The sequence below is a fragment of the Lichenostomus cassidix genome, chromosome 6, assembly GCF_008360975.1.
Source record: "Lichenostomus cassidix isolate B80296 chromosome 6, HeHo_3.0, whole genome shotgun sequence".
NCBI classification, from domain to species: domain Eukaryota; kingdom Metazoa; phylum Chordata; class Aves; order Passeriformes; family Meliphagidae; genus Lichenostomus; species Lichenostomus cassidix.
This window is the reverse complement of record NC_139487.1, coordinates 3,988,446-4,006,768: the sequence shown is the minus strand read 5'-3', so window position 1 is coordinate 4,006,768 and position 18,323 is coordinate 3,988,446. Positions and strand designations below refer to the sequence as shown.

Here is an 18,323-nt window from a genome sequence, read left to right as displayed (position 1 = left end):
ATGTGCTCCCTGAGTCTGACCACACCTGGCAGATGTGTGGAGTTCCCTGAGCCAGCTCTGGGTGAGCTGCACCTCAGCAGCACAGCCGGGGATTTCCTACCCTGGTAGATCAGACCCTGCACACAGCAGAGCCACGGGGATGTGAGTCTAGACATTAGAGATTCAGCTACCCATAAACAAATTGAGATTTCACTGTCAACTTTTGCTTTAGTTTCATCAAAGCCCCAAGTGAGACTGCAGTCTGGAGGGGACTGATGCGCCGGCAGGGTTGAAGTTTACATGCTGCAAAATGGGGCACAGTCTGTGATGATAATTTCAGTATGAACAGTGCCAAAGTTGTGTGCAGAGAACTTAACTGTGGCCAAGCTGTCTCTGTCCTGGGACAGTCTTACTTTGGCCCCAGTGGAAAAAAAATCCGGTTGGATGGTGTGCAGTGTAGAGGAACTGAATCCCACCTTTGGGACTGCCGGCATTCCGGCTGGGACAGGCACAACTGTGGATCCAATGAGGATGTTGGTGTCATCTGCTCAGGTAAAAATAAAAACAATAACAAAAATTTAAATTCAAAATAATCAGTCAAAATCTCCTCGGACTATCCTGTTCACCATAAATGCAAGAAACATCAGAGTAGAGCTTGGAAATCAGGCCAGGGCTGAAATGTGTGTGTCTGGGATGCTTCTTATGTTTAGGTCTGAGTGACTGAGGAGCAAAAAGGTGTCTTGGACAAAATAATGAGATTGGACAGCAAGCCCTGAGTATGAAAATAGTGGGAAGCAGGTAGTTCAGGACTACTTTGTCAGCATCTGATTACCTCCTTTGTCATCATCTGGCAACCTCCAGTATAAGAAAGGCAAAGAGTTAAGAGAAGATAGAGACCCATCCAGCTGTGAACCAGGCACATCTGTGTGGAAATAAAAATAATTCCTGCCATAAATATATAATAGAAATAACTGCCCAATAAAGTAAATGCTTGCCTTTTTTGCTGTTCACAGATGCAGTGCACTCCACAGTTGCACCAACAACAGCTAAGGCAGAATTTTTCAGACAGGAGTCAATTAGCTCTCCAGTCTCCCCAAATGGCCAGAGACTAATTTTCAACTCAAAAAATCATGTGATTGCAGCTCCTTGGCAGACAGTTTTCTAGAAATGCACATGCTCTGAATTACAAGTTATTGCTCCAAATTATTATTTATTCATCCTCTGCAACATTATTTCTGTTCTTTGCATTGTTAATACAAACTGTATTTTCCACTTCTCTACTAATAATTAGTGAAAACACGAGGCAAGTCTTTGCACTCCAGGTCTAAGTTTCTGATTGTATTTTTTTACTGTTCTGAAATAATCACAACACCCTGGAAACCTTAAAGTATGGACTCTAATCATATTCCCTGGGGTTTCCAAGTGTTGAGTTAAATAAGCTCTTCATAATACAGAGCCACAGAGGAGCAGGTGCTAAAATGCATTTTTCTATTTTATAGAATCATAGAATCATGATTATATATTTTATTGTGTTATATGAAACAGAGAAATTAAAAACTGGTTCCAAAAATCATTTCTTCTTAAGGTTTTAACACAGCAGCAACTGTGACAACTACCACAGAATCCCTGATTTCTGCTGGCAAAGGCAAGAACAAAAAACAAGCTGCAAATGTCACGTGTGCAAATTTGCCAAAGAACTGTTGCACCTCTAGTAGTGAAACAATGCAGTTAGAAAGAACACAAGGATTGACTGCCTTTATTAATAAATATTAAACGAGGTGAAAGTAATTTTTGTAAGCAAAAATAAAAGGCTGTGCAATGACTCTCTGTCCCACAAAGCCCAAATCTATCATCGAGACATCCATTTATGTGTTCACTCCTAATTGCTGTCAATCTCTCTCTGCTTTCTATTTCCTCCATGGTTCCAGTTGCATCATCTGCTGCCACTACTGTCACAGATGAAACTACCACATCAGATCCCGAAAACTCAGCTGCCTATGTTGAAGGTAAGAACAGCCATTTAACATGTGCTTTTTAAAACACTCTGTTAATTTGGGGTTTTCAGCTAAATTAAGATGGGACCATGTAAATCTGTAAATATTCATAGCAGACAACTCCAAATAAAACGTCTTTGTGAAGGAAAAAATCCTTCATAGTATCTTCACTTGAGAAATATCATCTTGTCAGGACATAACAGGATTACTGTACTTATTAATACCTTTATAGCTTGCAGCTATAAAGAATACACTCATAAATTTACAAAGCCAAACTGTCCAGATCATTGTAATTTGGGGTGTTCAAGATTCATAAAAGCTCTGGAAACATTAAGGCATTTAATTTCCCACCCTTTCAGCCTCCCCTAGCACAACTGCCTCCCTCCCTTCCCCCACAGAGCAAAGCAGAACATCAGAAACCCCAACCACACCTCACACAGGTAAAGGGCATTTGCACAACATGCTTAAAGTCAATCTTGACAAAGGATGAGCTCACCTGGTTTTGACCCAAATTACCACATTTCAGAGGCTACAATCCAAGTCTCTTTTCCTTCAAGGACATAATCAAAATCATATCAGCAATCATCAGCTCCATTTTCTGTCCCTGATTGATGCTTTTCTCCAATAATGTATTTCTGCAACATTTTCACAGTCCCTTCAAAACCCCTGTAATTCCTCCTTTGCATTCACTTCAGTGAAGGAAAAACCTGAGGCAGTAACTACACCAGGAATCCCAAGCACAGCTTACATAGGCAAAGTTAGAATTGTTAAATTGATTTGCAGCCTAGGTGAGTTCAGGAACAGCCAGACTGTATGGAAAAAATACGCAAAGAAGGTTAATAAGGAGGGCTATGAACACATTGCTTCATTTTCCTGTAGCTAAGAAGATAAAAATCCAACCAATAAATATTTATTTATTGTGGTGATAGAGACTTCACACTTCTCTTGCAAAATGACAAAGGCTGACAGTTTAATCAAAATTTATTTCTGGTTCCTATTAATGTTGGGCAATATCGTTCTTACTGTTTTTTCCTCCAAACATCCACAGAGTGTTACACAGATGAAGAGTATTGGATAACAAGTGCCCCAGCCACTGATGGCAGCACTGAGCCATCAACAACTGCAGCACCAGAGTCTACAGAGGCAGAAGGTAAGGATTTTGTTGTACACTTTGCAAATTTTTAATGGATGGACTGCTTTAGTGGGTCTATGAAATAATTTCTTAGATATTAAAAAATCTTCAAATCAGAATTTCACCAAACAGGATCGTTTTGTGTCAGACATCAGCTGAGCTGGGACTTTTCTCTCCACCACGTGCTGTCCTACCTCCTGTTCTAATAAAGCAGGAATTTATACCATTAGTACCTTTAAACCTCCATGAAAACCTCCCCTTAGGGAGATGTTTATGTACTTTACCTCTGAATTGACCTAAAATTGACCACAAAAAAATGCCCTGGACATGCTATTCAAAGATCTTTTTTCTGCTTTTTTGTTTCCTGCCAGTAATTTCACTTTCAAAAGAATAGAAACAAAAAATATCCTTCTTAGAAGACTATATTACAGAGCTTTGATCAGATTTTGTTGTGGGGGTTCTGTCCGTGGGTGCCCCACCACCCCGGAGTTCGTAGAAGGGCGAGACTGCGGGAGAGGGCGGGGCTCCGAAGGAGCTCAGGTGCTGTCAGTGGGTCGGCGAAGAATGCAGGAGATACAGACCAAATTGTCGGTGCTCCAAGGAGGGTTTATTGAGGTAAGGAGAGGGGAGTTGGAGGGGTCCCGGAGGCAGCGACAAAATGGCCTCAAGCCCTTTCATACATCAACTTTTATAGGTGGAGGGGAAAGGGAAGGAGGAGGTTTGAGGAACAAATAGGGAAATGGGGATTTCTGAGCAACAACATATATGACCAAAGAAATAACAATACCATAATAAGAACTCCAACCAAATATCTGCTTTAACACGAACAAAGGAGAACATTCTAGAATTAAAACCATATTTGGAACTGGGAGAGGGGGAGATGAGTGGCTGTCACACCCTGTCAAGCCTGGTGCCTTCCAACTGGCCTGGAGAGCAGGAGGTCCTGGGAGCATACCATGCACAGGACCCAGCCCCATCTCTCTCCCATGGGGTTGGGGCACTCAGGTGTGCCATGGCCACCGCAACATTTTGCTGCTTGCCTTGCTTATTCAGACAATTTTGTTTTACGTATAGTCACTGTGATAGGGTTGCTGTTCAATGGTTAAAGGGAAAAAAATGGCTCCTCATAGCTCTAATAACTTTATTAATTTGTACATATTGCAGGTAAACTGTTGAAGTCTCAGGAAAATTAAGTGTTCACTGACTGCCTTGATTATATTCTACACTTAACAAAGAAGTTTCTTTGAAGAGATACAGACATTGATAATTTTCTTTTAATTATTTGCTGAAAGTGCAAAGTGGCTGTTCAGCTGTCTGTAGGAACCCCACATGAATACATTAAAGATTCTTGAGACTGTTACCTAATCAGTCCTTTATTTCCTGAAAAAGTGCCCCTGAAGATTTCAGATTGCTGATCATATTTCAGATGATTGAAATACTTAATTCACTTAGAAACTTTAATGGGAAAGTGCCTATGCCCATAAAGCCATTTTTAATATCAGCTGAATAACAACAAATTTAGTTCTGCCTGCAATTCAGGACCTGGATCTGAATAGAGAAGTTTTACTCTGCCTCTTTCTCACTATTCTCACCTGGATTTAGACAGTTAATGCAGTCTTAAAATAGTCTTAGACTTTCTATTTAACACCTTTCACCATCTTTGATGAATATTCAGCACCTGGATCAGCAGGTTAATTAGCATTTTTTCTCAGTTATCTCATATTTGGCAGTCTTGTCTGGACCTATATCTTGGGGATTGAGCCAAGCACATTGCTGCTGGCAGCTCTTTACATCCAATTCTGCAGAAATAAATGCTTGGCATGGTGCTGGGATGGCAGGAGCTTTGATCATGGTCAGCAAAAAGAAATTAAGGACAAAGAGTCCTAGGAAACTCAATGGGATGGATGTGCATTAGTTGGTTACAAATGGCTGCAGGTGACAGCAGAGGTCCCAAAATGAAAACCTCATAATTCCTGCCCCACCAAGGGGTGAGACAGTTGTGTCACTTGGTGCAGTTTATGATGGCCACAAACGAGGAGGAACTTGAATTATGTTGTTAGTGCTGCCTCTGATTTGTCTCTCTGAAAGAAAAATACACTCCAGGCCCATAAAACTAATTTGGAACTTCAGGTGTCTGAAAGGCTTTCCTCTGAAAGGCAGATAAATGTTGTGTGAGTTCCCAGCTCTCAGGAATGAGCCTGGGCTGAGGAAATAGCTCTGCCACTGTTCTGGGGAAACGGTGTTGTGCCAACCATCTGTGGTGCCAGAGGGTCAGCAAAGATGAGGAAAGAGGCTGACCAGGCAGAATTTAGGGATGGGAAAGAAAAAACAAACCCAAACCAAATTCCTTTAGATTGCAAGGTATCCCAGAAAAATTTGGCTCTGTCACTATTATATCACTATTATATATCAGCCTTCCTAGCCTTGATTTCCCATAAATAGAAAATGCTGTAGGTCTCAGAGGAAAAGCATATACTTAAAATGCAGACTATATTTAATTTCACCTTTTCTCTCTGTATTAGTTAATACAGCATTACTCTGGTTTATATGCTATGGGTCTCGGTGAAAAAAATATACATTTTTAAATGTACATAGTATTTAATTTCATCTTTTCTTTCTCACAGAAACGGCTTCTCCTAGTGTTGAACGTGCAGCAGTTACTGCTTCTAAGTAAAATAGCATTACTCTGGCATAGATGCTATTAGTCTTGGGGAAGAAATATACATTTAACATGTACATAAAATTGAATTTCACCTTTTTTTTTTCTCACAGCAACAGTGTCTCCTAGTACTGCACCAGCAGACACTACTACTAGTAAGGAATACAGTGTTACTCTGGCTGACATGCTACAGGTCTCAGAGCAAAAATGTATGCTTAAAATACAAATATTATTTAAATTCATCTTTTCTTTCTCACAGTGAAAGCATCAACTGCTGCAGCAGCAGACACTACCACCTGTAAGTAACAGTGTTACTCTGGCTTACATGCTATGGGTGTCAGGGGAAAAAAATATGCATTTAACATGCAGACAATATTTAATTTCATCTTTTCTTTCTCACAGTGGAAGCATCGACTGCTCCACCTGCAGACACTACCAACTCTGAGTAATACAGTGTTGCTCTGGCTTGCATGTTGATTTGTCTGCCATGCTCTGATTACATATTGACTGGCTCCCTGTCTCCATAATAATATAATCTCATGGCTTTAACTGTTAGAATTGGAGATAATCCCCATTGCCTTTCCTTTGGCTTCCAGACACAATAAAGGAGCAAAAGGAAAAGGAGAAATACTGGCCCTGATGAAAGTACTTGGGAAGGGGCAAACTGTCAATATAAATTCAGATTTGCACTTGATCATCCCATTCCCAGAAAAAAGCACATCTTTTCTCTGCTTCCCAGAGCTGCATCCCAATCACTGCACAAACTGGAAAGTGTTTCCCCTGGGAATAGACAGGTTCAGTGCCCACTGAGGTGCTGGCACAGCCCTCACCAGCACACAGCACTGTGCAGGCACTGCTTGTTAGAAACTTTACCCATTAACCCCAGCAGCCAAAGTGGTGTTTAACAAACAGCCCCAGGTTTCCAGGGCCTTTCCCACAGCAGCTCAGAACCTGGCAGAGCAGCACAGGGACGTGTTTTCCTCCCACTGAGGTTGCTCCCACTGCAGGCACTTTGCCCTGGACAGCAGCACCTTAGTCCAGCCCTAGAGTGGGACCTGCAGATTTCCTGGAGTTTGGGTATTTCTCACCTTCCCAGTGCTGTTAAAACACTTTTTAACTGACAGTTTTGTTTTCTCTCATTTCCCTGAGCAGCCCCTGCAGAAGACACAACAACTGAAGCAGAGGAAGAAACAACACCTGAAGCAGCAGAAGATACAAAATCTGAAGCAGCAGAAGACACAACACCTGAAGAAAAGGAAGACACAAAATCTGAAGCAGAAGAAGATACAAAATCTGAAGCAGCAGAAGATACAAAATCTGAAGCAGAGGAAGAAACAAAACCTGAAGCAGCAGAAGATACAAAATCTGAAGCAGCAGAAGACACAAAATCTGAAGCAGCGGAAGACACGAAATCTGAAGCAGAAGAAGACACAAAATCTGAAGCAGAAGAAGACACAAAATCTGAAGCAGAAGAAGACACAAAATCTGAAGCAGCGGAAGACACAAAATCTGAAGCAGCAGAAGAGACAAAATCTGAAGCAGAAGAAGACACAACACCTAAAGCAGCGGAAGACACAAAATCTGAAGCAGAAGAAGACACAAAATCTGAAGCAGAAGAAGATAAAAAATCTGAAGCAGAGGAAGACACAACACCTGAAGAAAAGGAAGACACAAAATCTGAAGCAGAGGAAGACAAAAAATCTGAAGCAGAAGAAGACACAACACCTGCAGAAGCAGAAGACACAAAATCTGAAGCAGAAGAAGACACAAAATCTGAAGCAGCAGAAGATACAAAATCTGAAGCAGAGGAAGACACAAAACCTGAAGCAGCAGAAGATACAAAATCTGAAGCGTCGGAAGACACAAAATCTGAAGCAGCAGAAGACACAAAATCTGAAGCAGAGGAAGACACAACACCTAAAGCAGCAGAAGACATAAAATCTGAAGAAAAGGAAGACACAAAATCTGAAGCAGCTGAAGACACAACATCTGAAGCAGCGGAAGACACAAAATCTGAAGCAGCAGAAGATACAAAATCTGAAGCAGCGGAAGAAACAAAACCTGAAGCAGCAGAAGACACAAAATCTGAAGCAGCTGAAGACACAACATCTGAAACAGCGGAAGACACAAAATCTGAAGCAGCAGAAGATACAAAATCTGAAGCAGCGGAAGACACAAAATCTGAAGCAGCAGAAGATACAAAATCTGAAGCAGCGGAAGACACAAAATCTGAAGCAGCGGAAGATAAAAAATCTGAAGCAGCAGAAGACACAAAATCTGAAGCAGAAGAAGACACAAAATCTGAAGCAGCAGAAGATACAAAACCTGAAGCAGAAGAAGACACAAAATCTGAAGCAGCGGAAGATAAAAAATCTGAAGCAGCGGAAGACACAAAACCTGAAGCAGCAGAAGACACAACACCTGAAGCAGCAGGTGTGTATGATTTTTGTATACTGGTCAATAAATATATTTACTCAAGGATCAGCTTGAGCAAACTCCTGCTACCTGCCCCTTTGGCAGCTCTGGCTTTGCCCACACAATAATGGAACAGATACTGAAGTGTGGCTTTTCATTTCTCTTTGACAGGACCAGGGAACAACAGACGCCCTCAACGTCCTCGTCCCCAACCAGGGAACAACAGACGCCCTCAACGTCCTCGTCCCCAGCCAGGGAACAACAGACGCCCTCAACGTCCTCGTCCCCAGCCAGGGAACAACAGACGCCCTCAACGTCCTCGTCCACAACCAGGGAACAACAGACCCCGTCAACGTCCTCGTCCCCAGCCAGGGAACAACAGACGCGCTCAACGTCCTCGTCCCCAGCCAGGGAACAATAGACGCCCTCAACGTCCTCGTCCCCAACCAGGGAACAACAGACGTCCTCCATCCCAACGTTCCCCAGGAAACAGACGTCCATCCCAAGGTTCCCCAGGGAACAGACGTCCATCCCAAGGCTTCCCAGGACGCAGACGTCCATCCCAAGGTTCCCCAGGAAACAGACGTCCATCCCAAGGTTCTCCAGGAAACAGACGTCCATCCCGAGGTTCCCCAGGAAACAGACGTCCATCCCGAGGCTTCCGAGGAAACAGACGTCCATCCCAAGGTTTCCGAGGAAACAGACGTCCATCCCGAGGCTTCCGAGGAAACAGACGTCCATCCCAAGGTTTCCGAGGAAATAGATCTCCTCGTTCCCGAGGATACCCAGGTTACAGGAGAAGAGCCTAGAGAAGCAATAGTGATGACATTGTTTTTGTCATTGCCCCCCAGTAATGCTGCTTTTCTGGCCATGGCATGATGTTGATCAACTCTAGATCTGTTCATTGTGTTTCACGATCTGCTGCTGATTTCTTAAATATATATTAGTGGGTGTAAATCTAAGGGTATTTAATCTTAACTGTACTTGGATTCCTTAATTTCAGATCTTTCAGATCTATACAGCAGATCTGTAAAAGCCTAAACTTCAATAAATGCTCTCAGTGACAAAAAATAATTGGATCAACTGCCTGCTTTTTCTCATCAAGATTTTGATTCCCTCTCACAGTTTTTCCATTTCTCCCCATTGTACCAAATAGCTCAAATATTGGGCATTTAAGGAAGATTAAGCTTCCTTACAGGTGCACAAGTCACACTTCTGCTTTCTCAGCTTACAGAGACACAAACCAAAATAAAATATTTCTTGTAACCAATGTCTGGACAATTACCTTCAATAGGAACTTAAAAATATTTGGAAAAAGTATTGCACACATAGTGAGGTATAATTTCTGCAATAGATACAAGCAAATATAATCTTCCCACAGGTCAGATTTTATTAGTGATGATTAGAGCTATTAAAATATTATCTATCTAAATTTACTTCTATAAACATTTGCTTCATCCTTTTTCTTTCAAGGCATGTTCAGTTTATATCACTTTGAGCCAAGAAAGTGTGTCTTCACTTTAATGATAATTTGTCCTATTTGAAATGACTTGGTGGGAAAAAAGTGAAAATTACTCATTTTCAGTTCATGGTACAGAAAAATACCTTGCTGACTGCAGAACTGTACAGGGGCACAGCAGTCATCTCACGAGAAAAGATAGATTGTTTTGATAATCTGGTCAACTTGGCCTGAGTGTGAGAAGCATATTTATGGCAAATACTCAGTTTCCATAAAATTAATATCATGAGCTGCCAAGAGTCCAGAGGCCGTGCTACTAAACAGAAAAAAAAAAATCCACATTTGTCAGCAACTTTTATGCTTCATCCTTTCAAAAAAAGGGAGTAGAGTCATTCTGAAGCTCATCTCCTCCATGACTAACTTAGCCAGCTCTCAAATGCCCAAATCCTGCAAGTCTCCCATGAAGTCTCCAGGTCAAATCTCTTACCTGATTGTTCAGTGCCAAGGTCCTCATCCAGCCAGAGAAATGCAAACGGAGCATTTCCAGAAGCCAAAGGGAATTCAAATGCTGTGCAAGATCTTTAAACATTTATTCATTGCCTCCATACGCAAAGGCAGCGTAAGTATGTTGTCAGGATGGAGACAGTCGCATTCAGAATCCTTAAAGTGAGTTAAAAATCAGAAAGAATTGTTTTAAAGACGGCGAAGGTCTGAGATTAGAAATACACTATCATTACAAATGCACCATGTAAAAGTTTGTTTACAAAAGAATATGGTTTTGTAAAAAAAAAAAATCATGAAAGAAAAGCACCTGGCTGTGTTTCAAGAAGGTCTTGACTTTTTTAAGAAACTTGAAGTCCTGTTTGCACAGCTGGGGGGTTTTTATCATCCTTTTTGAACTCTAGCAACATTTTAGGTATGTTTCTATTTATTCCAACAGTGAAATATTTTGTATCCATATGTGTGGAAGTGAACACATCTGTAATGTGAAAAGGATTCAAGCAGACATAGATCACACTCAGGGTATTATAAAGCACAGAATGAGTTTCACTGAGGAGCAGATAGGAAACCACTGGAAGGCACAGGGTTAGAACCACAAGTTGCTTTTTTTGCCCAGCTTTTCTTCAGCAAATGTCTCAAATCCCTCTGAGAGTGACAGCACTGCTTGGCAGAAACTTGGCTGCAGCAATACCAAAGAATTTAACATCATGATGTTCTGCAGGATTATTACCAATTTCTACAACTCTTCAATACTACATATTCAGAATTTGCACTGTGTGGGTCACCTCAAAAGAAAATATTTGAAAAATGCTTTATTCTAAACTTTAAACACTATTTTTCTCTCTACACAGAATCCCTCATTGAAACAGAAGCTGAAAAAACACCAATCCTGCAACAATACAACTTCTACACTCTGGTGTTTGTGGTTTTAATTTCAAATATCCTCATTGTGGTAGCTGTGATACTAAAACATCACAAACACCAAACACAATACAGCTACCAAAATATCCAGAGCTCCTTTTAACTGCTTCAGAAGATTTTTATTTAGCATCAACTCCTATTCAGATTTGTCACTGATAGAGGGGGAAAAATTTAGAATAAATCAATAAATTAACAGCGTTGGAACCCAACAACACTCAGAAACATATTTCAGCTTCTTTTGCAATTAAACAAAACCACCAAAACCCAAAAACCTTCCAACTCAGTACTCTATCTTAAGTCACTGAGTTGATAAAGAGTGTGTGTCAACCTCAGGGTAGCCTTTATACCTTTACAGGTAAAAAGTACAAGACAATTGAAGTCCTTTTGTCTTCAGAAAAATAAAATCCTTTTATCTTTCTGAATCCGTTTGAAACTGCACCTGGCAGGAGTTAAGCTGAGGGACAACTACAAAATGTCTTTTCAAAGCAGATTATCCTCTCTTCCAAATCTTCTCCTGGCAGATCTTCTCAGCATCTGCCAGTCTTCGAAAGACATCAGTTTTCCTGGAGAACAATATACTAAGCAGACTAAATAGACACTGGCTTGTACATGCCTGTGCTGCTTTTGAGCAAGCACTCATTTCCCCATCAATAGCTTCTGCCAAGAATGTCTGTGCACCCAGCTGAGGGGCTCACCACAAAGCCTCTAAACACTTCCATTTACATGGGACACCCAGAATCCAAGAGCAACAAACAGAACCATGTTTGAAACTCGACCTTTCACAGAAAAGTGGCCTAGAGCCACATTCCTACCTCCCAAATGTCAGCAAAACTGATCGCAATGGGTTAAAGAAGTGTGATGCATTAAGGAAACTTCTCTGGTCTTCTGGAGCTACCCCAGCACATCCTGTCTGGGAATGACATCCATGAGAGGAAGCATGAAGGAAGTAATTGCATTTCTCAGGATAATGAAACATGGATAAATTCTGCTGACTACACATTCATTTCAGTTGTTCCTGCACACTCAGGTACTTTAGGACAAAATAAAGTATGAAAGTCTTGGTTTAGGTTTGTCTTAAGGAGCCTGGATTCCTAATTTAGGTGCCTGTACAGACAACAAGGCTTTCAAGAGCCCAAGCTGAGTTCACATTTCTCCATCTCTCTACAGACAGCTCCATAAACTGTCTAAATTATGGACATGTCTAAATTATGGAATCCAACCTTCCTCTCAGAGATGGAGCAATAAATGCCTTCAACAGGAATGCCATTAAAATGAAACTCATTCTGAGTGGGTTCTGGGCTTGTCCTCGGGGAACAGCCATGCTGAGCTCCTTGATAGAGCCATGGCAGAGGCAAAGCTTGTGTTTTGTGCTACCCAGGGCTGAAGCCAATGTCATGAAAAAACCCCTTTGTGCACTGAGAGTGCAGAGCTCTCCACACTTCCTGCTGTATGCTCTCAGTGAGAGGGTAAAGAGCTGGAGAGCGGGATTGTTCTTTCGGGAGGATGGGGCAGGACTGGGGACATGTGAGGCTAAGGTCAGGATGGGGCACAGACAGGACCCATGCTCTCTTCCCCCATCAGTCCTTCAGCCTGGTGTTTCACATCCATGTCCATGACCATGTCCATGACAAATACTTTGTCCACACCCATGTGCCTCCAGTGCCACAAGCCTGACACATTCACTCCACTTGCATTCCCTCCCTCTTCTTTCTTGCAGTTGCCAATCCAACCCCTCCTGCTCAACGGCCAATCACAACAGGTAGGTTCTGCTCACCCAGCTTATGCCCAGTTTTGCAGTAAGCCCCAGCCTGGCACAAGAACAAAAGAGGGGAGTCCAAAGGGGCAGATGCCACTCAGTGCAAGGTTGTTGGTCCCATCTGGCCATGACATCTCCAGCGGCATGTGTGGTCCTCCTCTGAGGATGGGTCACTCTCAAGGTTTACAAAAGGGCTTTTCTGTAAATGACCTAGAGCCTTGAGCTCCCCTTCCCCAAGGCAACTCCAACAGGACACTAGGAGCAGATGCCTGGACAGGACAAATCTGCCTTCTGCACACCCAGGGTCATTGCTAAGTCACAGTTTACCTGTTGTCACTTTAGTTCTGCACCACCCTACTTGGTGGTCACAGGGGAAAAACCTGTAAATCAGTTGGGGAGGTGGAAGGGAGTCTACAGGGGCTATGTTGGAGTGACCCCAACCCCTGCCTTGTGCCCTGTGCCATGTGCCAGGTGCCAGCGTGCGGCTGTCAGGTGGCAGGAACAGCTGCGAGGGCCGCGTGGAGCTGTATGATGGCAGCACCTGGAGGACAGTGTGTGACGACCAGTGGGACCTGCGGGATGCCCAGGTGGTGTGCAGGCAGCTGGGCTGTGGTCAGCCTGTGGATGCCCCACTCCGTGCTCGCTTTGGCCAAGGCTCCGGCCGCATCTTCCTGGACGACGTGGAGTGCCGCGGGGACGAGCCGTCGCTGCAGATGTGCCGGCACAACGGCTGGGGTGTGCACAACTGCAGGCACGTGGAGGATGCCAGTGTCATCTGTGCAGGTGAGTGGCCAGCAGAGACCACTGACCCTTTTGTGGATCATTCTGAGTGGGTTCTGGCTGTGTCCTGTGGGAACAGCCATGTTGAGCTCCCCTGGTAGAGCCAGGGCAGAGGCAAAGCTGGAGACTTCTGCTACCTGAGGCTGAAGTCTGTGTCTTGCAAAAACCCATTTTTGCATGGAGAGGGTAGAGCAGACTCTACACACTTCCTGCTGTAGCTGGTCAATGAGGGGGCAAAGAGAAGGATTGAGGGATTGTTCTTTGGGGACGATGGGGCAGGGCTGGAGACAGGTCAGGCTGCTGCCAGGATGTGGAAACAGCAGGACAGAGATCCACCCTCTCTCCTGTCATTAGTCATCCAACTCTACTTTTCATGGCCATTGCCACTAAACTCATTACCTCCCTAACAGAGCCATCCACCTCTCTGGAAATGACCACCACAGCACCAGTCCCTGCCAAAACAAAGGTGTCCACCCCAGCACAGGTGACCACAACAACGCCATCAGCTACTACAGCACAGAGCAGCACTCCAGGTAACCATGGACACTCTCACTCAGTGGTCCCATTCATGCTCCTGATCTCCCTTCACAGAGCTAATTACTCTTCATGGGGTCTCCCAGCCCTGAGCCTCTCCAGTTGAGCCACCAGAACCTAAAGTGAGGATGCAAACAGACTATCAGGAAGAGCAGGCAAATGGGGCCACAATGCTTTGAGTCCCAGAACTCTGCAGCCATTGCTGGTTTAATGAGAGGGTTCAATCCCTCGTTGGGGAAGGATTTCCTCTCACTGCAAGCAGGAGCAAGATGCCCAGGGATCATTCTGCCTTAATTGCCTCATTTCCTGCATGGGTAGTACCAGAACTGTTTTCTAGACATTCTCAGGCATTGAGGATATGACTGGAGGAAAGAAAGCTCCTGCCTTAAATGCTTTGGAATTCAGGAGATTTTTCTGTGTGCATGGAATTTCTGTGGGAAACAGCAAAGTTACAATGGTCATTCCAGATGAATGAAAGGGCTCTGCAGGATAGTGTAGGAATCACAGGACAAAGTCTCCTAGAAAATAGGTTATTCTGGACTGCGTGATGTGCTTACACCATTTGGAACCTTCTTCACTGACACCAAATTCTTATTTTGATCCACAGCTCCAGCACGCACCAGAGCCAGCACAGATTCCACAGGTAACTCCAGCCCCCAAAACCCATTGCTGGCCTTGCAGCAGCCAGGCAGGCTCCCTGGTGCAGTGTCCCATGTGGGGACATGTCTTGGTTTGAAAGACAGGTGTCTGCCAAGAGAGGCTGAACCCTCCCCTAGAGCAGAGGATGTGATTTTCCTTCCCCTCCTCCCTCCGAATTATTTAATTTAATAAATCAAGGGCTTTCAGGCAAAGGTAGGGAAAAAAGGAGTATCAGTTCTTTACTAGTATCTATAAACAAACAATAACAATAATAGCAAGCCACAACTAGAACCAGAAAACCAAACAGCAGATAATGTGAGCTGCTGAACTTTCTCCCGTGTGGTGTAATCACGGTTGCAAGCAGCAGGGGCGCTGTTGAGCTCCCGGCCGGCCAGGGCAGGTGCGATGACTCCCGAGCGGCTGTAGGTGGCGCTGTGGCGCAGGGTCAGGTCACTGTCCGGCAACTGCAATGGCGACGGGCTGAGGAACACGCAGCGCAGCAGGAACAGCTCAGGGCAGCGAGGGAACAGGGCAGCAGGAGCGGGCGCTCTCTCTCTCTCTCCGGCCAGCGAGAATTTCTACAGTCACAGCAAACGCTGTGGTCTCATGCAGCAGAGGGCGGGGGCAGGCAGCAGAGGCAGCCGGACTCTCCCGGCAGTAGCCACGAGGGAAACGCAGCCCGGGGGGAGGGGGGGAAACGTGCCCTTCCCCGTGAGGAGAAAAGTTGAATCAAAGCTCACCCAGCCAGGAGGGAAGAGAAACAGGGCAGAGTTGGATCTCCTCTGGTAGCAGCTGGAAAGCCAGGAGGCAGCAGCCTCTCCCCTCAGCGTCCGAACCACGAGAGAGAGTGTTCCCCAGCAGGCTCTCCCTTACCTAGCCCTGCCCAAAACCTAGCCATTGTCTTTTACAAAAGGCTTGATCACTCTGAACATCGGACCATTTGTAACCTGGCAACAGGAATGGGAAGGAATTCTCAACCCCCAACAGGACAGCAGAGGGCTGGGCTGGTGTGAGCTGCTCTATGTACCTTGTGCCTTGTGCCAGGTGCCAGCGTGTGGCTGTCAGTCGGCAGGAACAGCTGCGAGGGCCGCATGGAGCTGTACAGTGGCAGCACATGTGGGACAATGTGTGACAACCAGTGGGACCTGCAGGATGCCCAGGTGGGGTGCAGGCAGCTGGGCTGTGGTCAGCCTCTGGCTGCTCTGGACACTGCACACTTTGGCCAAGGCTCCAGCCGCATCTTCCTGGACGAATTGGAGCGCTGCGGGGACGAGCCCTCGCTGCAGATGTGCCGGCATAACGACGGGGGTGTACACAACTGCAGGCATGTGGAGGATGCCAGTGTCATCTGTGCAGGTGAGTGGCCAGCAGAGACCACTGACCCCATTGTGGATCAATCTGAGTGGGTTCTGGCTGTGTCCTGTGGGAACAGCCATGTTGAGCTCCCTCATAGGGCCAGGGCAGAGGCAAAGCTGGGGACTTCTGTTGCTGTGGCCCTGGCTCAGCTGAGCGTCCCTAGCCCATTGCACAGTGGCAGTGCCCCATGGGATGAGTCATGGGAGTAAAAGCAGCCCTACAGTCAGGGTTACTAAAGGGGGTGCTCCCAGAGAGTTTTGGAGGGAAGCTATTGGCCCAGCTCGTCTCCCCTCCCACAATACATATAAAGATTAGATCTAGAAAGTTCTCTTTTGTTTGCCAATGCTGTGTTCTCTGATTGGAAAATTCAAAGTTCTGTACCCTCCCGCCTTGTTCTCTCATAAGATCACGTTATTGTCAATCCAGAGTTCTATGTACCCCGTTGGTCCTTTCAGTTTCTCCCCTCCCTTTTCCCCCCACTTTATAAGCTGCCACACAATGCAGAGCCCCGCTTTCGGGTCGCTGATCCAGTTCCATCCCTTCCCCCCTCCATCTCCCCTTGCCCTTTAATACACCTCCTGGACCGCCAATCCAACTGCCTGCATCTCTTGCCTTGGCTCCCAATCTCTGATTCGCACCATTCCTCCAAGAGCTCTGCCGTTCCCAGCTACCCCGCCTCCCTCCGAGAGCGTGCTCTGATTAAGTAGCCAACACGATCTCGAACTGAGTTTGGGGTCCGGGACCCCATCACCTGGTGCCGTGGACTCAGATCGGTGTTTGGCTGCCGTGGACTTTCACCGAAAAGCAGATTTACAGCTGCCACACTCTGCAGCCTGCACCTCATCGTGCCGAGCTCCGGGGACACCGCCGCGACTGACGCAAAAAAGCCGCAACGGGCGTCCAGAGATTCGTGCCTGATACTGCAGTTTCTGTTCCCAGCGACTCGCATTGGATGCGCGATTGGATCGCACCGAGCTTAGAGTAAGTGCCCGGAGAGCAAAGAGGACAGGGTCCCCGTTTTTTTGCCGGTCTCCCAAGGGACGCCCTAAGTAGTCTTCAGCTGCCGAGAGGGGTAGCGAAGGCTTGCGAACCACCTGGTCCTTTTCAGATTTATTTTAATACGATTTCTGTGGGTGGGCGTGTGCGGTTTGAGCCCTGTGTGCTTTCCGTGCCTGGCAACGATGGGTTCCAGACACTCTAAGTTCGCAGCTGCTCAGCAAGAGATGTACTTTGAATGATCCTGACTTTTTGTTCAAAATAAGGTTTTGTTTTCCCCCCGGGAACTCCGGAGATTGGTCCGTTGGGTTTTTCTTAACCACCCCCCTGGTTCCTCGGGTACCGTGTTTGGCTTGAATTTTTGGAGAGAGGTGGGAAAGAAATTGCTTGCCGCAGGCAGAGCGGGTGACAAAGCCGCGAACAGAGCCTTCGCTCTGCACACACAGGCCTTTATGTTCGTTAAAAAGTCTCTTCCTCCCCCGCAGTCCTCGGCTTCCCCTCCGCCCATGCCAGCTCCGCTCCCCGCCACCCCCTCGGCGTCTCCGTGTCCCTACCCCCACTCTCCACCCCCCAATGACCCTGCTAGGAGTGGACAAAAGGGTGCAGCTCGCTCCTCCATGCCTGGCCCCTTCCAGCCCCAGGGCACCTCTCTGTCCCCTCCTTCCCTTGTTCGGGTGAGGACAGCCGCCCCACTCGGGCTTCTACCCTAAACCCTCCTTCCTCATCCCACACACCTCAAACCCCCCCATACTAACAGATGCCAAGATGGCGCTTGACTCGTGGAATGAGAGGGACAAAATGGTGGTTCTTCCCGCCTTTTTAAAGACAATGAACAGGGCATTGAAATGCGCTGGAAGCCCAAGACATTCCCCTCTTCTCCTTCCCAGCATTCTCCCTTGCTAGTCACCTCCCTTGACCTGGACCCTCCTTCTTCCCTTCCGCTTCTGGTGCTGTCATTCCCTGCCCACATTACATCACGGGGAGGAGACAAGCCGTGGGAAAATCACGCCCCTGATTTCCCATGACTCCCCCCCTCCAAGATGTCAACATCCAGCCGCCCTTTTGGTGGCTCCGGAAACCCCGAGATGTCAACATCCGGCCGCCATCTTGACGATCCCGGAAAAGACACCGATTCCATCATTTTTGCTGCTCCTGCTCGTCGCAGACAGCATTCGCCCCTCCCTACCCCTAGTCCCACCCCC

General features: G+C 45.8%; 2 protein-coding genes across 2 annotated transcripts in view; both read left to right on the top strand.

Moving 5' to 3' along the window:
* LOC146435071 (uncharacterized) overlaps positions 1-18,323 on the top strand; it is a 97,032-nt gene that overhangs the window by 57,769 nt on the left and 20,940 nt on the right. Inside the window, exon 5 of the mRNA XM_085064508.1 lies at positions 6,024-6,062. Within this exon, the coding sequence (XP_084920634.1) occupies positions 6,024-6,062 (39 nt within the window). The remainder of the gene's footprint in view (positions 1-6,023; positions 6,063-18,323) is intronic.
* On the top strand, positions 12,744-18,232 carry LOC146435072 (scavenger receptor cysteine-rich domain-containing group B protein-like). The gene is made up of 6 exons (XM_085064494.1): positions 12,744-12,819; positions 13,288-13,599; positions 14,007-14,129; positions 14,738-14,773; positions 15,814-16,125; positions 18,162-18,232. Exons 2-6 carry the CDS (start codon positions 13,530-13,532, stop codon positions 18,230-18,232), a joined length of 612 nt encoding a protein of 203 aa, XP_084920620.1. The 5' UTR covers positions 12,744-12,819; positions 13,288-13,529.

What these genes read in the sequence shown, in the direction of transcription:
- LOC146435072 (XM_085064494.1), top strand. Translation starts at nt 13,530, where the DNA reads ATGTGCCGGCACAACGGCTGGGGTGTGCACAACTGCAGGCACGTGGAG. An exon ending in TGCCAGTGTCATCTGTGCAG is followed by an intron (nt 13,600 to 14,006) that starts GTGAGTGGCCAG and finishes CCTCCCTAACAG; the next exon opens with AGCCATCCACCTCTCTGGAA. An exon ending in AGCACAGAGCAGCACTCCAG is followed by an intron (nt 14,130 to 14,737) that starts GTAACCATGGAC and finishes TTTGATCCACAG; the next exon opens with CTCCAGCACGCACCAGAGCC.